The sequence below is a fragment of the Cervus canadensis genome, chromosome 1, assembly GCF_019320065.1.
Source record: "Cervus canadensis isolate Bull #8, Minnesota chromosome 1, ASM1932006v1, whole genome shotgun sequence".
Classification (NCBI taxonomy): Eukaryota; Metazoa; Chordata; class Mammalia; order Artiodactyla; family Cervidae; genus Cervus; species Cervus canadensis.
In genome coordinates, this window is record NC_057386.1 from 48,901,807 (window position 1) to 48,923,083 (window position 21,277).

Below are 21,277 nucleotides of genomic sequence, written 5' to 3' on the forward strand. Positions count from 1 at the left end.
GCCTCCTCAGTAAGAACGAACCCAAGGTCCGCGGCGGCACCGGAAAGGAAACGCCAGAAGCGTGAAGCACTGAGAAGAATCCCAGGGACTTAAGGGAAAATACTCCATCCGCTCCGATGTACTTTTTTGAAACCGGCGACTTAACCTGTGCCTCAGTTTCCTTGGAAACTCCACGTCTCGTATTTAAAGTACGTAGACCAACGGAGAGGAAACACTGTTAGCCCCTCTTCTTTCAGTATTCATCCGCCCGCCCCCACCCCCAGTTCAAATTTCCGAACTTTCCGGAAGCCAGAGTAAAGACCCAGGCGGGAATTGCCAGACTGCTGAGCCAAACTAGGGGAGAAGGTTGGATGACAGCTGGCTACAAAACCTCCTGATAATCAAGGCTTTCCTGGGTCCACATTCAACCAGAAATATGCTCTCCAGGTCTCCAGTACCTCATTTAAGGCTTATCAGCCTCCTATCGCCCCTAAGACCAATTAGGAAAATTGCTAAGAAAGCACACTTTCCTCAATGGTAGGGAGAGTTAAACACCATCTCGCCAAATTTTTTAACTCTAGCGTAAACTTAGCTTAAAATAACTAGTGTTTCAAAAAGCAAAACCAGAGACAGTTTCTCACATCCCATGAAACCAATTTGGGAGAGAGGTTTGCTGCAGGCAAGCATGTATGCACGCATGCTAAGACGCTTCAGTTGTGCTGACTCTTTGCAACCCCATGGACTGTAGCCCGCCAGGCTCATCTGTCCATGGGACTCCCCCCGGCAAGAGTATTTTGCAGGAAGGAGCAGTGAAAGGCGAGTTGATTCGTTTGCCTCACTTTGTTTTACTACATCTTCCCCAAATGACAAAACTTAGTCATAAGACTAAATTCTACCCTTTGTAAATTCAGGCTCAGAAATTTATCCTTAAAAAGTTATGGAGGACTTCAGTGGTGGTCCAGTGGTTAAGAATCTGCCTGCCTGTTAGAGAAATTGAAAAACTTTTGACAAAGCACTGCCAATGCAGGAGACATGGGTTGGATCCCTGGTCCAGGGAACTCTGATCCCACATACAAGGGAGGAACTAAGCGGGCAAGCCACAGTAACTGAGCCCTGGCTTCAACTAAGACGTGAGGGAGCCAAAAATAAATATTTTTTTTAAAAGTAATCTAAAAGAAAAGTAATAATACCTCAATTGATAATAGTGCCTATTCTAATACTGAAAAATAACCATATACGTCCCAGTCTAGTACTAATGTGCTAAGTCACTTCAGTCATGTCCGACTCTGTGACCCCATGGACTGTAGTCCCCAGGTTCCTCTGTCCGTGGAATTTTCCAGGCACGAATACGGGAGTGAGTTGCCATTTCCTCCTCCAGGGGAATCTTCCCAACCCAGAGATAGAACCCGCATCTCTTACACTCCTGCACTGGCACCCAAGGTCTCTACCACTAGCGCCACCTGGGAAGTCCCAGTACTGATAGGGGGATGGTTATATCAATTCAATCATTACGGGGTCAATAAAATAATTATAAAAACCATACAACTTGCAAAAAGTTTCCATATAAAGTTAAATGAAAGAAGACAAATGCCAAACTGGGTATTATGGGTTCCACTATGTAAAAATACATGTGCATAAGCAAAGATGAAGGGCAAGTACCACAAAGATGTCATTTATTAAGTCAGCAGTAAGGAGGATAATTTATAAAATAAATCCTTAAAAATACCTTCAAATTATGTCTGCTTTTACAAAATTTTTAAAATATTAAAATCTTCTAAGTACTGATAATTACTCCCAGAGTAACTAGTATGATTTTCCTCTCCTAAGTTCCTAAGGCTGTCAACTGACTCTCACCTTGTATTGCCCTTTGATGTTCGCAGCATAACAGAACAGGGTACACAAGTTCTGGAACCACAGAGTCCTCTGGATTCCAGTCCCTTGAATGGTTCCTTTCAGGTTAATAGCAGTGAAATAAAACACAAAAAACTACAAGTTCATTTGATAAAGAATATGAATGTTTATAAACCAATATTCAAAATAGCTGCACACATCTTTTCTTCACTTGAATTTAAAAAAAAATCACATTGTGACAAATTTTATAACCTTAACTTAAAATACATGAATATTAACATTTACTAATATTTACATATTTTATTTACATCATCAACAAACCTGATGAAAAACAGCATATGTTATTATTTTTAACACAGCAGGTTTTGACCAGTCTTTGAAAATTGATCCAGGAATGTGCACTGTATTTAGTTAGAAAACATTTCAATCTTTTCTGACTCCTAGAGGTTACCTACTCACACAAAATATTCCAAAACCTCAGTTTAAACAAAAGGAAGCAAACAGGAGCAGTTGTATTGAATCTTAAAAGACTATAAAACTGCCTTGTTTAAAAATATGCAAGTTCTTTGTTTTTAAGTGTATGCTTTTGTTTTTTGCATCAAAATTATTTAATTGAACTTTAAGCATCTAATAAAAGTTATAAATATTCTCATCTATGATACCGTGCACGAGATTTGAAACAGATACAAATTAGTTCTTATGTAATACCCTTATGAGGTAGGGCCAGTAGTAATTTCATTTTACAAAGAAGGAAAATGAAATGTGACTATTTCCTAGTGAAAAGGCTAAAATTAAATTTCTTTTCTTAAAAACCACACTTTCTTATTAGCCTTCCTTATTTCTTTTTTAAGTGAAGAGGTCTGTTTCAAGTGGGGTGGGAAAGAGGGGTTCATTCAGGTATTTCTCAGAAAGCAAAGAGAAGTACCTTCTGCACTGGATACTTCATTAAGGAAAAAAATGCGGATTATGGGTTAACTGAATGCATCTACCTAATCAATGGACATTACTAACAGAGGACTGCAAAATCCTTCCACAACACAGAATTTTCCCCGTTTTAATTTTTCCTGAGGTCCAAACACTACAGATTAGTTCAAAATCTTCTCAAATTATGATGTGAATTATAGTCCTGTTGACAAACAGAGTTCTTCAATCCAGTGGGTTTTATTGCTCTAAACTTCAATGAGATTCCAATGGATTTACCCCCTCTGACCATTATAAAAATAAACTTCAAAAAAAAACTAAATGAGACCTCTTTTCAGGTTAGTCTCTGCACAAAAATGTTTCTGTAAACTCTTCTAAGCCAGTATCTTAAAATTCCAAATTATTCAAGTATCTCTTTAAACATATGGCTTCATATATTAGTAAAAATTGAAGCAAATATGTAAAATCTTTAAATCCTTATCTGTAAGTCCATGGAAGTCATTTACAAAAAGCTGTTTGCCTTTTTTAAAGCCCTTCTCAATACTGTTTCTTGAGAACTGGAATTCCATCTTGCTATTACTATTCCATTCATTACTACTATTATTTGCATTGCAAGTTTTAGAGATTCCTATTGTTTAAAACTCCTAATTTTCCCTCAATTCCCCCTTCCCTTTTTCTCTCTCTCATCACTGCATCACTGTACTGTTACTAGCTGATGGTTAAACACTGGGGCTATCCACAGACTTATTAATAAGATATTAAATTAAAGGCATGGCAGTTTTTCTTCACTTCAAAAGCTTAATACAAGACCATATTCACTTTTTCAGTAATGAGTTTCTTAAATGTGCTGCCAACAGAAAAAGAAAAGCTCAGTTGCTACAAAAAAACATACCAGCAAAGTAGATCCAAAGAACTGCCAATCAAATACAAGCAAGCATAATTCTCAAGAGAGTTCTAAAGTGTATTCATGTTGAATTTAATCATTTTAGTGATTCCAAGATGTTTCTGTTCCCATTCAGTTTAGTTGTTATAAGATGCATGTTCGTGTTGGGTATATGCAGCAAACAGCTTCATTTTTTAGTTTTACGTGTGTTCTTTGTTAAATTCCACTAACACTCATGTTTATTATTTCGATTACTGTGCTTTCAATACAATGACAGAGCTGTACATCAGGATCCATGCTTCCAGTGTCCCTAGGTCCATTTTTATGAGACGGATCTTTACTGAGTCCAGACCATCCACCTGGTTTCTCCTTTATTTGCTGAAGACCTAAAAACATAAGGAAAAATAATTAAGGGAAGAAATCCGGAAAGGATTTGGGCCTTTCTGCCTGAAGTATTTAAACAACTCTTGAAAAGAAGTTACTACTTACGTGTAATAATTGGATCAATGTCTCTTGTCTGAGTGGCAACATCAGAGGCACAAACTTGCCCTATTTGGATCAGCAAAGACATAATATCCTCATACAGTGGAGGAAACGCTCGACAAAAAGAGACCAAACTTGGCAGAGTTGGCATGAAAAAAGCATATCGCTTAGCCTGTGTTAAAACTGTTGGAAAGAAATGAAACAGAATTTTCACAGATATAAATTCAACATACATGGCCTATATAGTATACTAAGCACCATGCTCTGTGCTGAGAACACTAAGTTTTCTAAGACACAGCCAGCCCCTGCCTTCAGGGAGCTCACAATCTAGCAGTCAACCGTTATCTACCACATAAATGCTTATGTCCAAGCGCTGTTATAGGTGCATGACATACACTGTTTCATTTAAATCTCACAATATTATAAATGAAAAAGCATCTTTATGATACCTATTTAATATATAAGAAAACTCTTAAATAAACCTTACATTAAGAAGCTGTTCAACTCCAGTTAGCAGTGGGGTGGAAAGACAACTCAGGCAGTTTAAGTTCTTAACCACTATAAATAGTATAACATGAAGTGGATATGATGGAAAGAAAAATGAATAAATTATTATGAGAGCACTGAGAAAGAATATGAAACTGACTGAGACATAATTTTTAAAGATTGAATTATAGTTCATATCTTTTAAAACAGTGTATTTTCATTCCATTTTACTTAACAACCTGGAAGATGGTTAAAATGCTGGGCTATGTTTTAGAACTTAAGGAAACAATTAATATATTAATCTCTTATTTATACAGATGATTATATTTTTCTGGAACTCTAAGCATTTGCAATAAATTATAACTTGTTTTCTAATGATACAATTACATTCAGAAAGCAGACCTGATTTCCACTTACAAAATTTGTAATGCTTAGTATATTTACTGTAAATCTATATATAGTCATTCTCAAAAACAAAAGATACAACTTGCCTACCTAGTCATCCCCTCTATACTATACATCACATTTGTCACAGAGAAGTTTTCAAAAAGAATAATTCAAAATTATTGCATAAATTAAACTACCAGTGATGCAGAAAACATGGTGTGAGTAAATTCAGAAAAAATATGTACTACTTTATGTTAGACATTTTTGTTATTGATGCCCATTAGATACACACCTGTTAGCAAAGTTCCCATGACATTGACAGCTAAGCGAGCCACACTCAGTGACTTTGGTAATGCATACTGGATACACAAGTGAGAAAGCAACTGGATAGCAAATATCTGTAACACAAAATCCAAAGATTTCAAGTTTCTGAAGAAGGTCTTTGCGTGCATATGTGCATGCTAAGTTACTTCAGTCATGTCTGACTCTTTGAAACCCTTTGGACGCACCCTGCCAGGTCCTCTATCCATGGGATTTTCCAGGTAAGAATACTGGAGTGGGTTGCCATGCCCTTTTCTAGCGGATCTTCCCAACCCAAGGATCAAACCTGCATCTTTATGTCTCCTGCATTAGCAGGCGGTTTCTTTACCACTAGCACCACCTGGGAAGCCTAAAGAAAGTCTTTTAAGTATTAAAAACTGTAAAATGGTTTATATAACCAGGAAGATTAAAGGACGGTCAAAATTGTCCTAAAGTTCCAAAATGCTCATTACCTGTTTTTCAAGTTCTGGCTGTGCAATTAGCTCAGGTATGAAATCCAGACAGATGTGCATAGACGGAATACCAGCGACCGTCAGAGGCAAGAGTTCACATGGGTAACCCTATCTCAACAAGGAAGAGGGGAAAGTTAGAAATAAAATAAGTCAAGACAGATACAAATACAAAGGAAGGTTTCACTTCCTTGATGTAACAGTTGCTCAGGAGGCTACAATGCCCTCCATGTTTCCTGGCATTTCACCTCTCTGATGCACTAAAATGGAGATAAATTATACAAACACTTTATCAGGCTAAAATCAAATTTTTAAAAATCTTGATTTTTCTCCATATTGCAAAGAACCATGATCATTTGCATGACTTCCAGTTTCTAAATGATCCTATTAATTCAGCAATTCACAACTACCCCCCAAAACAAAGTTCAACCAAAAGGTATCATTCTTTGAAACCAGACCTGAAAGTGAACAAGCTTAGCAATGTTGGGATCTGCGATGTACATTTGGTGCAACAGGCAACAGATAAGGCACTGAACTTCTCGAAGGTTACAGAGCAAATTGTCTTCTCCTTCCTCCACTCCCTTATTTGGAATGCTGGCGGTAATAACACTTTGAACATTCCTTAGCAAGCTGTCTGGATTGACCCCCTTTGCCTTCTCCTCTTCAGTAGGTAAGCAGATCTCCAAGAGAATCTGAACTGCTGCACTATCCTACAAACAGATAAAACACAGAGAAGTGAAGAAGTTTCTGAGAAATCTGATTTGTTTTCACATAAACTGATGTGATAAAAACAAATAACTCTTTCTTTAAAAAACAAACAAAAAAATAAATAAATAAAAAAAAACAGCAAAAGTGAACAATTTGTACGCCAGTGGTTCTCAGCTTTTTTAGGGCCATGAACCCTTTTAAGAATCTGAAGGAGGACTTCCCTGGTGGCACAGTGGATAAGAATCTGTCAATGCAGGGGACATGGGTCCAAACCCTGGTCCAGGAAGATGCCACATGCAGCAGAGAAACTAAGCCCCTGAGCCCCAGCTCCTGGGCCCGCCGTGCCTAGAGCCTGTGCTCCACAGCAAGAGAAGCCACCACCACGAACAGTAGCCCATCACCACAACTAGAGAAATCTCGCACATAGCAATGAAGATCCAGTGCAGCTAAAAATGAGTAAATAAATAAAATTAAATTTTAAAAAATCTGAAGGAAGCTACATGCCACCCTCTTAGCATAAAAAATTAACATATGGCATAATTTCAAAGTGCTCACACATCTCCAGTGACGATCCATGGACTCCAGTTTACTACTACAAGAGTATTCTAATTCAGTATCATCCAAATGGACCCTAGACAAAAAGTGACTTCTACCAGAATCTCTTTTCCTTCCTCTTAAATTCTTACTTCGCCCAGGATGTCTTGTATTCCATTTTTTCCTCACCTCTGAAGATGGTGGTTAATAACAAATGTCTAAAAGCCACTCCCCTAAGCTCTTCTCCCTTTTAATTTGAAGATGGACTTTTCAAGGCTCAGGAAAGACTCTGCCTCACCATCCATTCCATCTGTACAACTCACTGTTGCTCAGTCCACAAGCTTGTGCGTCATTTCACAGAAAAGTAGTTTCTTGAGGGGCGATCTATTTAATGGCCCTACCTATAAGGGAGAGCTATAATCACTCTCACCTAGCAGCAAGGAAGAAAAAGAAAATGAATACATAACATGCATCTCTGAAACACAGCTACTGCCTGGGATAGAAGAAGACAATTACTCCATCTAACTGAGTAAGAACCTGATTATAAACTAAGGTTAGCCTTACATTTAATCATTTATAAAGTTCTGCATTATTTTTGTTTATACACTCTGGAGCCAGCCTGCCCAAGCTCAAATCCTATTAATAGCTTCCCTACTTACTGAATATATAACCTTGAGCATCTCATTTAACCTCTTTGAATCTCATTTTCCTACTCTGCAAAAGTGGAGATAATACTCCATTAACTTATAGGTTGGTTGTAGAGATTAAATAAGTTAATACACATAAAAAACTCAAAATAGCATCCACCATAAAATAAGCATTATATAAACAGTAGCTATTACCATCCTCAATCACTTCTCTGAAACTGAGTGTCAGATTTATTTTAGAACTCAGATTTTTTTTTCTGTGATGTTATATAATACCCACAGCAGAGACTAAGACAGTATACTGTAATCAAATATATTAATATTTCTGCAGCAAAACATACCAATTTTCATAGTAAGTGAGATAAGGGCCACAAATAGCTTCACATTAATTCAGGTCAAGTTTTGTCACAAACGAGGTCATATCAGGTCAGGTTTTTCTGCCAACTGATTACCAGAAAAAATGCTTCAGTTTTCATAGCTTTTTTGGAATTCCATATCACAGATAAGGGATTGTGGATCTATATTATTACTCTAATTCTCCTTATTGCCAATGAAAAATTTTCAGAAAATATTTCAACCTAAGAAAACATTAGTACTATGAAGACCTCTAACTGCTTAACATTCAACCATCTCACATGTCCTGCAAAAATTACTACCTAAGGCTTTAATAAATTCTACTTTGTTAAAAACCTTTTCTAAATAGAACATTAACTTATGCTGTCATAGTATTTATCACTGCCTGACATTTTATTACATATATATACTTCTTGTCTGTCTCTACCATTTGTTTTTTTTTCCATCATTTGATTTTAAGAAACAAAAGTCTTATATTTTATTAAAATGTAAATCTCACTAAAATGGCTATTAAATAAATATCATGAAGATTATTCCTTATTTTAATAATAAAGTCCATCTGATATTTAGAAGCAAAGGTAACCCCATTGTAAGTTCAGTAATAAAAGAGATATACAATATGTTACCACTGTATTTAGAAGGCCATCTATTTAACAGGGAAGCCTTTGCCCTTTTTGATTAGATTTTACTTTATTACCTGAGCAGCCAGTAATGCATTTTTCAGTTCTTCTCTGGTAACTTCCGGGCCATCAGTTTGTCCAATTAAACCTATCGTATTATTCTGAGAAGGCCTATCTTGCTCTGCTGTTTCCTTCAGATGAGCACTAAGGTAGGCTTTGGATGCCAGAAGATACCCATTCAACATGTGCAGAGTAATATCCATCAGTGGGGGGCATCTACACAAAGGAAGAAGAAAAATAAAAAATACATGAGAACAAATATAAATTTTTAAATTAGCCAGAACATGATGAATCAGCTTATATAATTAGAAAAACCTGAACAGTACCTGAAACCCTAAAGAGCAGGAAAGTTACACTTTTCCCACTGAAATATTCATTCTCAAAATGAAAGCTTAACACATGTAATTCTCTATACTTTTGTATGAAAAGTATTATCTATTTCATTTCATCAGCTAAAACCAAATATAATGTATGACCTAGAAAAAAAGGCATTCTTTTTTATAAAATAATGGCACTACCAATAAATCTCTTAGCTATGAGTCTGCAAGGCGACAGTCCTCAAAGGGCAACAGTCTAATGTACCTAATTTTATATTTAAAATAGATAACCAACAAGGACCTACTGTATAGCACAGGGAATGCTGCTCAATAATCTGTAATAACCTAAATGAGAAAAGAATTTGAAAAAGAATAGATACATGTATAACTGAATCACTTTGCTATACACCTGAAATTAACACAACATTGTTAATCAACTATGCTCCAACATAAAATAAAAATGTTTTACAAAGAGAGGAATAGTCAATTATTGATAAGATGAAGGAGATTAGATATTCATTCTTTCTACTACTGTTTATTCTTTGGAGCAAGACAACTCTGTATTTCAAGAACACTTCAACCACTCAATGGCACGTTATTTACCGAGCCCTAGTTTCCTCAACTAAAACATAAATATTCATTCCTCAAAAACTGTTACAAATTAAGGTTAAATGAGATAAGAATAGATGTAACAATTACATGTAAAAAAAGAAACCAAAAGATACATCAGTAACCACTAAAATATTAAAAAGTCAAACCCTTAGAAAGACTTGAGAATGCCACTTCCCAGCCTGTCACAAACTGAGCATGTGTGCACAGAGGCAGTGCAGCTTTGTTTTTAAAAAAAACTGTGAAACACCGTGAACAGCTTAAATGTCCATCAACATGTCAATGGTTTTTCTGAAATGTTCAAATTTTCTATAATAAAAATGCAGGTATTAACAGTGAAAAAATAATGTCAATGGTTAAATAAGCCATGGCAATGTTCCCAAAACTGAACTATTTATTTTTTAAAAAGTCCTAAACTCCACCAGCCATTCTGATCAGAGTTTCTGGAGGACAGGCATATATATATGGAATACTAATCTATATATGGAATACTATGCAGCACTTAAAACAATGAAAAGAAGGAGCTATGCAAACTCATATGGAAAACATGTTGAAAATGGTAGGTTTTTTAAAAATAAATATATAAAGCCTACTAAAAACCATTTAATTTTTTAAACCACCCAAAACAAAAAAGTAAATACTTCTATTTATAAATTTGCAAATGCTTGGAAACTGAAGCTCCTAACACACCATTACCACAATAAAGTTCCTTCTGGAGATGGAATTGGGATTGGTCAAGAGGACAGAAAGGAATTCTCTAAAAATGTCATGATAGACAGGAGAGAACACGACTTTTCACTGTACACCTTTCTCTTCTTATTAATCTACTTGTTTTTGTACTTTTTAATATATATTGTGAAAACTTTCATGTATACATTAAAAAAGGGAATATTTTAATGAACCTAAGAACCCGTCAGCCAGCCAGCAACAGTTATCTACACATCACATGGCTTACTCAGACCACCCCCCCCCCATCCATTTTACCTACCCTCACCACTGGTTAGTTCAAAGAAAATCCAAAATGTCATATCTCTTTATATTGTTTATGCTTAAAAACCATCTGAATGACCACTTGGGAAAAATTAAATTTAAAAAAAATGAACAAAATTAAAAGACAAAACAATAGAATAAAAGAAAAAACTGCATTCTATATACAAATAGCTGATATCCTTTATACATAAGGAGCTCTTTAAATCAAAAAAGGTAAGCATTCCAATAGAAAACTAGGCTAAAGTATAAAATAATAAACATATTAAAATATCCAATCTAACAAAATATAAATTAAAATAGGAATTCATTTTTCACTTATCAAATTGGAAAATATTACATGAAATGGTATAGGAAAGTATACAATAGCAAACACCCACTATGAGAATGTAAACTGTTTCAGCCTTTCTGGATGGCAGAATGAAAACATGAATCAAAAGACCTGAAAATGAGCATGTTCCCTTTGCCTCAATAATTCCATTTTTAAGAATCAATTCTTAGGAAATAGTACACATCAATTACCACAGCACTAAAAATAATTAACAAAAAAATGGAAATAAAATATCCAACAATAGGGAACTGGGTTAAGCTTTAGTGTACCTATGTGGAATACTACCTAGCCAACTAATATAAGACTATCTATTAACATGAGAAAAAGTTAAACAAGTTACTGAGTGAAAGATCCAGACTACAAAAACATGTCATATGTTAAGGTAGCATAAATTAACAACTTCCTGAACAACTGGAGGTGATTTAGGTGAAAAGTTAAGTGGATTTTTAACAATGGTAAATTGTTTTAGAAGTGCTCTTCTTTAGAAGTGTTCTTTACTCTTGTTTCCTTTTTAAGTATCCATATATAGATACTTAATATCATTTATATTGTTTACTCTTCTGACTCCTCATCCCTCTGAGACCTTGATCTTACCAAACTGTATCTGATTTATTCTGCAGATGTTGTCACTTCAAGAATGTCATCCCCAGGATTAAAGACAGATGAGTATGTTAGACTGTACCCTAGTTAGTCTTCTTTACTCCAGCTTCTTTCCCCTCTAAGTCATCTAGCATGAACTTTCTCTTCTCAAGTTACCACCTAAATGATCTCCCAAGCCTAACACTCAAGGCCCTCAAGAGTCTGACCTTAACCTAACATGCAGCTCTGAAGTGTGTGCTCAAAAATTCAGCCATCCATTCAAGCCTTTTTCCCACTGGCTTTTATTCTTTTGCTCACACTATTCTTTTTCTCAAGATACCTTTTTTGACCGTTTACACCCCATCGTTATAGTTTCTGTTCATCTAAAATCTATTTATATTCTTCAAAACAGAACTTTGATTTCCTCCTAAAACTTTTAACAGCATTCATTTACTGTACCATTCATCTGCATGTGACCATACTATTTAACTTTTCAGGTATGGGTTTTATTTCCCCATACAGGTGATAATCACTTTAAAGGAAGACCCCTCAACTTGTATATCTTTACTATTATTTAGCAAAATAATATTTTGCTAAATAATATTAAAACTGAGCAATTAGAAATTCAAATATTAATGATGAGGACTAATTAATTCCACCTCTTGAGGTGAAGTTACTTCAAAGAAACTGATTAAGTTCAGCCACTGGCAAGGACTTATACACAAACGTGGAATAAATGAACATAACCTCACAACTGAGGATTCCAAAAAGATCACAATTTTAATGCATGCAATAGTTCACAATAAACCAATTTTTTAAAAGGTTTTTTCAACAATGCTAGCAGAAACAATATTATTTTTCACTATCTTGACTCTGAAAGAATAGCCACTATTGAGGGCCGTGAAAACCAAGGATGATATTTTCTTAAAGCTAGTATTGCTAATCACATATTAAATATTAAAGTGAAGTTCATGAATATAGACAACAACAACAAAAAAACAACCAAAAGCAAAAACTTCACAGGTCATACTGCCAGGTTATCTGCAAGCACACTAAGATATAAGTTTAAACTGAATGTTTTCAATTTCCTTTGACTCTCCAAAGCATAAACTCTATAGTAGAAATGAAACTGAACACATACCTGTATACCCTCTGATCACATCTTAGCACAATGAGAGGATCTATCATCAGGTCATTCTGAGTATACTTTTGCTGTCGTACAAACTTTATTGATGGTTGAAGTGCGTTAACTGTCATTACCCACAGCCTGATGAGAAAATAATCACATGTTCAAAAACAGCTATATCATAATTGAAACCTGTAGCCAGGTTAGAAAGCTACATTCAGGGAGAAAATACAGAACAGGTATAAATGAACTTGGGAAAATTAAAAACTATTAAAAAATCTAATCTATCATTATGTTTCTAAAACAAATGAAAGTAGTTTCAAAAATCTTCACAGCTCTAATGGAATAATCACCACATATAAAATGAACATTTGAATTAAAACCTCAGTTATACCATACTTGCTATGACTGTGTAAGTCATGGAGATCCCTGATTGTTTCTCCTCTGTAAGATATGAAAATACCTATAAATGAAACGATATCCACCAAAGCACTCTGAAGCTGTAACTGGCCCCATAAATTGTCACTGTTCTATATGTATCACCATAGAATCTCAATGTGAGATGCCACTATGAGATTAGACATCAATATCCATAAAAGTGGTTACTAACCTAACTGCGCCAACAGAGTTACTGAGAGATATGCAATATGGAGGGCACCTGATCTCTTATAGGGAAGGCCAGGAGTCCACCAGCCCTCACACACAGAGCTTGCCCACTCTTAAACACGAGTGGGTAGCCAATGGCCATCAGACATCAAAGAAAGCTCCTAATTTGAAAAAGAGTAAAATATACAAACAGAAAGAGGGAATGCCAAAGAAACAGAGAATGTAGGGATAAAAAGAAAAAAATTCTTAAATGTATAATTTCCTTACAGGATGGAATATTTCATATATGAGACAAGAACAGAAAACAATTAGAGATTTTCAAATAAGAGTTCTTAGAAATTAAAACTATAACAGGAATATTTTAAATTCAAAGGAAAGAGCAGAAGATAACATACAGAAAACATCTAGAAAATGTATTCAAAAGATAAATTTAAAAATAGAGGAAAAAGAGGAGAAAAATCAGAGTAGGTCAAAGAGGTTTAAAACCCAAACTGCAAAAAATTCCAGAAAACAGACAGAGAGAAATTACTGGGGGCGGGGGGGGGGGGGGGAATATATATATATATAAATGTCCTAGAAGTGAAAGTATCAGCATTAGTCCCCAGATGTAAAAGAAAAGGCCAACCAAGTGCCCAGGACCACAAATTTTAAAAGTTGCTGATGCTGTTTAGCTGCTAAGTCATGTCCGATTCTTCTGCAACCTTGTGACCTAAAGCCCACCAGATTCCTCTGTCCGTGGGATTTCCCAGGCAAGAATACTGCAGTGGGTTGTCATTTCCTTCTTCAGCGGATCTTCCTGACCCAGGATTTAACCCATGTCTCCTGCATTGGCAGGTGGATTCTTTACTGCTGAGCCACCAGGGAAGCCCACAAATTAAAGAAGAACCACATCAAAAGGTATCATCATGAAACTGCAGAAACAGTGAAAAAGAACCTAAAACCTTTAAGAGAGAAAAAACAAGGGTCACATACAAAGGACTGGGAGGTAGTAAATGAGCTTAATCAATAGCAATCAGGAAAGCTATACTTACTTCAACAGAATAAAGCCTTCAAGTTACTAAGAGGAAAAATAAGCTAGAATTCTACACCAAGGCTAAATATCAATCATATGTGAGAGGAAGAATAAATACCTTCTCACACATGAAAACCTCAAAGGAAAAAAAAAAAAAGTTTCCCAAACAACCTTTCTCAGGAAGTCACTTGAGTATGAGTTCCACTCATAAGGAACTAAACCAAGAAAGAGAAAAACATGGAATTGAACCAAAGACAAAGCATTCCAGATGGCTACTGTGGATGTCTCAGATTGAGGCATATGGATTGAAAGCTCTGAAAGGAAGGTTTCCAAGGAAAAATGTTACAGATATGTTATCTGATATGTTACAACTGTTATGTAAATTTCTACTCAACAATATAGTTTGAAAGTGAATGTGTTATTAATACAGGAAAAAAAAAAAAAAACCTTAGACAGACAAGAGGCAAACAACTCAAGGTTTGTATGTGGGGTGCAGAGGAAGACAGTTGTATAAGAGAGAGATTATAATCACAGGTTATCATATACATCAACTAAAGTAACACTTAGGTACTCATAAGAAGGCATTCCTCAATTAACAATGCAAAGTAGAGGAAAACAATAGAATGGGAAAGACTAGAGGTCTCTTCAAGAAAATTGGAGATACCAAAGAAACATTTCATGTCAGGATGAGTACAAAACAGGACAGAATGGGTAAGGATCTAACAGAAGCAGAAGAGATTGAGAAGAGATGGCAAGAATACACAGAAGAAACTATACAAAAAAGGTCTTAATGACCCAGATAACCATGACGGTTTGGTCATTCACCTACAGCCAGACATCCTGGAGTGTGAAATAAAGTAGGCCTTAGGAAGCACTACTTATGAAAAAACCTAGTGGAAGTGATGGAATTCCAGGTGAGCTATTTCAGATCCTAAAAGATGAGTCTCTTAGAGTGCTGCACTCAATATGCCAACAAATTTGGAAAACTCAGTTGTGGCCATAAGACTGGAAAACGTCAGTTTTTATTCTAATCCCAAAGAAAGGCAATTCCAAATAATGTTCAAACTACCACACAACTGCACTCTCCTCACATGCTAGCAAAATAATGCTCAAAATTCTCCTCAACAGTACACGAACCAACAACTTTCAGATGTTCAAGCTGGATTTAGAAAAGGCAGAGGAACCAGAGATCAAATTGCCAACATCCACTGGATCATAGAAAAAGCAAGAGAATTCCAGAAAAACATCTACTTCTGCTTCATTGATTATGCTAAAGCCTTTGACTGTGTGAATCACAACAAACTGTGGGAAATTCTGAAAGAGATGGGAATACCAGACCACCTTACCTGCCTCTGAGAAATCTGTATGCAGGTCAAGAAATAACAGTGAGAACCTGACATGGAATGACAGGCTGGGTCCAAATTGGGAAGGGAGTCCATCAAGGCTGTATATTGTCACCTTGCTTATTTAACTTATATGCAGAGTACATCGTGAGAAACACTGGGCTGAATGAAGCACAAGCGGGAATCAAGATTGCCGGGAGAAATATCAATAACCTCAGATATGCAGATGACACCACCCTTATGGCAGAAAGTGAAGAGGAATTAAAGAGCTTCTTGATGAAAGTGAAAGAGGAGAGTGAAAAAACTGGCTTAAAGCTCAACATTCAGAAAACTAAGATCATGTCATCTGGTCTCATCACTTCATGGCAAATAGATGAAGAAATTAATGGTAACAGTGAGAGACTTTATTTCTTGGGCTCCAAAATCACTACAGATGGTGACTGCAGCCATGAAATTAAAAGATGCTTGCTCCTTGGAAGAAAAGCTGACCAACCTAGATAGCAAATTAAAAAGAAGAGACATTGCTTTGCTGACAAAGGTATGTACAGTCAAAGCTACGGTTTTTCCATTAGTCATGTATGGATGTGAGAGTTGGACCATAAAGAAAGCTGAACACCAAAGAATTGATGCTTTTGAACTGTGGTGTTGGAGAAGACTCTTGAGAATCCCTTGGACAGCAAGGAGATCAAACCAGTTAATGCTAAAGAAAATCAGTCCTGAAAATTCATTAGAAGGACTGATGCTGAAGCTAAAATTCCAATACTTTGGCCACCTGATGCAAAGAACTGACTCATTGGAAAAGACCCTGATGCTGGAAAAGATTGAAGGCAGGAGGAGAAGGGGATGGCAGAGGATGAGATGACTGGATGGCATCACTGACTCAACTGGACATGAGTTTGAGCAAGCTCCGGGTTTGGTGATGAACAGGGAAGCCTGGCATGCTGCAGTCCATGGGGTCACAAAGAGTCGACACGACTGAACGACTCAACTGAACTGATGCTGGGAAAGACTGAATGCAAAAGGAGAAAAGGGCAGCAGAGCATGAGATGGTTAGATAGCATCACCAACTCAATGGACATGAATCTGAGCAAACTTCAGGAGATAGTGACAGACATGGAAGACTGTAGTGCTGCAGTCCATGGGCTCTCAAAGAGTTGGACATGACTTAGCAACTGAACAACAACTCATAATTATATATACACTGAATATTTCTTTAACCAAAAATTTTGATTTAACTGGGTTGAGAGAAATGGAGGGAGGGAGGATATGTGTTGGGTGAGAAGGACTCATAGGGAAGCAGGTAAGAGTGCTCAATCTTTACCTTGTACAGTAGGAATTCAAAGATAATTTCTAAATTGGAATGTCAGATAATCATGGTAATTATAAGCATATGACTAAGATATATGGTAGGATATAAATGTCAGAATTAAACGATAAAAGAGCTGAGAATAGGTGTCTCTGAGGAGCAGAGTCTAAAATGAGAAGGTAGGGACAGGCCTTATACACTATCTAACTTATGTGCAGTTATTAATTTGCTGCTGCTGCTAAGTCGCTTCAGTCGTGTCTGACTCTGTGCGACCCCATTGACGGCAGCCCACCAGGCTTTGCCGTCCCCAGGATTCTCCAGGCAAGAACACTAGAATGGGCTGCCATTTCCTTCTCCAATGCATGGAAGTGAAAAGTGAAAATGAAGTCTCTCAGTCGTGTCCAACTCTTAGCAACCCCATGGACTGCAGCCTAACAGGCTCCTCCGTCCATGGGATTTTCCAGGCAAGAGTACTGGAGTGGGGTGCCGTTGCCTTCTCCGGTTATTAATTTGGTATAAGTAAAAATCAAATTTAAAATGTATAAATAAAAATAAATGGAAAAAAAATGTATAGATATTCTCAGACCTACTGAATCAAAATCTCAGGTAAATCCAGCCCAATATTTTTTTTTAGACCTGACCAAGTGTTTCTGATGCAATCTATGGACCACCAGAGACCTATGTGACTAAAGACAAAATAATGAACCCAGCATTCCACTCTGATTTAATTAGCATGGCATACAACTTGGGGATCAGGAGTTTAGAAAGCTCTCTGGGAGATTTCAATGTACAGCAAACTCTGGAACCACTGGACTGATGCAAGACATAATGGTAATCTACATCACAATTAGGCACAAATGACTACAACTCCCTTTCAAAGAACTTTCTCAAGTTGGAAATACTCGAAGGTTTCTGTGTTAAGATAAAATGTACTACTTTCCTTAAGAGATATAACAGCCCTTTAATCAGTAGTCTTCAGATAGGATTTATATAGTCAAAAAGTTTTTTTTAACAATTTTTTTCAACATTTCAACTTAGGTTACTGTGTCACTGCTATACACTTATCTATTACATGTAACAGGGCGTTGAAATTACCTCCTAGGCATCACAGTATTCAGAACCATCCAGAGTTTATTGACTGTTTGAAGAATTCGCCGTGGAACCCCTGAATTCAACAGCTGATGCATGTTGGATGTTAATACTTCTGCATATGGTATAAGCTCACTGGCAGAAAGCAGAGTCAAGTGTTCTAGAATCTGCATCACTTGCGTGTGACTTACTGGGACAGCTGAAAACGCTAAAAGGAAAACTGCCGTCACAATCTCAGCACTACACAGCTTACCAAATGGAAAGCAAATATTGCTCTGTCACACTATAGGCCAAACAAATCAAGAAAACAATACTGCTTTAAAGAAAGTAAAACTTTCAATCCTAGCCATAGTTGTGGGGACACTTAAAATTAGGCCCTTAAGAAAAATTTATGTTAAAGTGCAGTTGTTTCATAAAGAACAACAACAACAAATCTCATCCTAAAAATCACAGTAGTGACAGTGACAGAAAGACAATGATTTGCACTGATTTTAAAAATTGGCTGACCGCAAAAATATACCCAAGTATTGCTTTTGGTATTAACATTCATTCGAAAAATTCAAATTTCTTGACACCTTCCTTCAGGTAGCCCTTTATGGACTGTAAGCAGCTGTTAATAAAAAAATATCTAGAACTGCGATCCTTCAATAGAATAGTCACTAAGCACTTTTGGCTACTGAGCATTTGAAACGTGGCTAGTATAAAATGAGATGTGCTGTAAGTTTAAAACACACAGACTTAGTATGGAAAACCAGTAAAATATCTAACAGTTTTTATATTGATTACATGATGAAATGATAATACATTAGATATACTGGGTTATATGAAATAATTATTTAAATTAATTTTGCTTTTTTTTTGACTCTTTGAATGTGGCAAATTATATAGAAAGTTTACAATTGTATGCGTAGCTCACATCCTATTTCTATTTGACAGTGCTGACCTAGACCATTATCCATGAAGAGCAAATACATTGTTTTCTATTCCGTGGCACTTATTTCTTTTTTTATATATATTTATTCATTTTTAATTGATTGATGATTGTTTTGCAATACTGGTTTGATTTCTGTCATACATCCACATCATGGCACTTATTTCTGACCGGTTTTAAGACCTTCCTAAACCATATGACCTGTTTATTGATATAATGTAGACCCTATGAGGAAACAGATGCAAGCATGTCAGAAAAAAGAAAAAGCGTTAAAAATCCTTACACTCAAAGAGAATTACTTTATATAGTCACCAAAACACTGCTCTATCTCCAGGAAAATTCTGCATGATTCTAAGATTTCAATGGGGCTAACACCTCTCTGTACTACTAAAGGGGTAAAAGGAGTTATCAGTTTACTATACCTTCTTGAAGTTGTTTAGGAGAGTGGTTTTTGGCATTATTAGTCAGAAGCATTCTCCTTAACAGGGCATCTGTCCCTGTGATTTCCTCTTCACAGATCCAATCATCCACGATGCATAAATGTGGGTAATTGGTTGCAAGGAGACGAAGTAAAGCAGAATGCAACCCTTGAAAATGTACAAGACGTCAATTGGATTCCTCATTCTTAAACATCAAAATCTCTTTTCTCTTTCCCCTTTCCCTTCTCCCTTTCATTTTCCACCAGCCAAAGGAATCTGCACTTTTTACACATGCACACTACAGTTTGAGAACTTCTATTCAGTACTTCAGTCAGGGACTTTGCTTAAATCAAGATCCGCAGCTGAACCGATACAAAAGCAGCTGGAAACCACTACTTATCAAAGTTCTCAAGCTCTCTTCCATCCTATTCCAGCATAAAAGTAGCAGTAGCTCAAGAGTTGAGTGGGCTATAAAAAAAAAAAAAAAGAGTTGAGTGGGGAGGAAAAAAAGAGAAGGGAAAAAAAGGTTCATTTGGGAAAGATCACATATGGTTTGAAAAAGGCCTCACTCAGAAATTCTGGACTTCTACAAGAGAACACATCCGCTCCTCCAACCCAGTTGAGAATCATTGCTATACATGGGTAAAATTAAAGTTGCCCAACTTGAGTGCCTAAATGTACACTTTATGTACATTTTCTCATTTCACCCTAACATTCCTACAAGGTAAGCAGCATCGTCTCTGTTCTACTCTAAGGAAATAGGCGGAAAGATATTTATACAACCCAAGCAGTACTGATGATACCCACAAGAGGGTGCAATTGTCTTCTTTTAAGAAGAGTTAGGAAGCTCAGAAGCACTGGGACCTCCTTTGACTAAATCTAAGTCTTATTTCTAATCTGCTTATAGCATAGCTTGACTACTCATTATTATTACTGTATAACATCAGCAATGAAAAAACAAATTATGATAATGTCTATTTAGATAGACATTATCATTGTCACCATACAATTATCATCATCATCTCCCAGATGCGAGTGCCAGCAATAAGAGTATCAGCAGTAATCAGAGTACTTTAGATTTGATCAGCCACTCACTATGCAACTTAGATCAAATCAAACCACTGCTTAGTCCCAAAAGGGGAAGTATCTACTGCCTTTCCCATAGAAACTGCTTAAAATAAATGTTTCTGTGAAAAAGACACTGTCACAATCACAAGTAGTATTATTTAAAAGTTTAAATGCACAAATATATGTATAGTCAGGACGGTCACAAAAATGACTGCTTATAATAGTACAAATTAGTCTGCATTACATAATCCCTTTATTAGTGGCAACATTAGTTACCAAATGCTGCAAAATATAACATCACTTCTCTGAAAAGAGATTAAGTAAAGATATAAATAAATGCAGACATCTGGCTAAAGAAGACCAAAGAAAGTTCATGTTTACCCTTGAAATCAACCATAATAAAGACAGAAAAAGAAAATCTGAGCTTCAAAGAAACAAAATCAAAGAGAAAAAAAAATCCATACATTATAAAAAGCTGTTAAATTAAGAAAAAAATTGAATTTTAAAAATATTACTGTATCTCCACTTGATAGTATTACAGTAAAAGTATTCTAGTAATTTCATGCTATGGCATGTTATGTAGCAATTAAAAACAATAATGTAGATCTACATGTAGTAATATGATTAAGATCTCCAAGACTTCAAGAGAAGAAAGCAAGTCTCAGAAGAAATACAGTATGATACCACTTAGAGGTTAAAAAAAGATTTTTTTACGTGTGTGTTTCTATTAGCTTCAACCACATGAAACCACATTTTCATAGGTCAAAAATAGTTGAATACCTGTAATCTCATATGGTTCAATCTGTAGAAAAGAACATGTGAAACTGCATACCAAAAGGAAATAGCTAGGGCCTCAGGGGTGGGAAGTAGT

General features: G+C 36.1%; 1 protein-coding gene across 3 annotated transcripts in view; it reads right to left on the reverse strand.

Moving 5' to 3' along the window:
- Window positions 1–1,972: 1,972 nt before the first annotated feature.
- Window positions 1,973–21,277, reverse strand: part of INTS2 (integrator complex subunit 2) — a 51,805-nt gene continuing 32,500 nt past the window's right edge. For all 3 annotated transcript variants that reach the window (XM_043482261.1, XM_043482279.1, XM_043482270.1), the window contains exons 17-25: window positions 19,342–19,506; window positions 17,995–18,196; window positions 12,648–12,773; window positions 8,701–8,899; window positions 6,219–6,470; window positions 5,764–5,871; window positions 5,283–5,388; window positions 4,124–4,300; window positions 1,973–4,020 (exon numbers count right to left, since the gene is read on the reverse strand). In XM_043482261.1, the coding sequence (XP_043338196.1) occupies window positions 3,851–4,020; window positions 4,124–4,300; window positions 5,283–5,388; window positions 5,764–5,871; window positions 6,219–6,470; window positions 8,701–8,899; window positions 12,648–12,773; window positions 17,995–18,196; window positions 19,342–19,506 (1,505 nt within the window). In that variant the 3' untranslated portion in view covers window positions 1,973–3,850. The remainder of the gene's footprint in view (window positions 4,021–4,123; window positions 4,301–5,282; window positions 5,389–5,763; window positions 5,872–6,218; window positions 6,471–8,700; window positions 8,900–12,647; window positions 12,774–17,994; window positions 18,197–19,341; window positions 19,507–21,277) is intronic.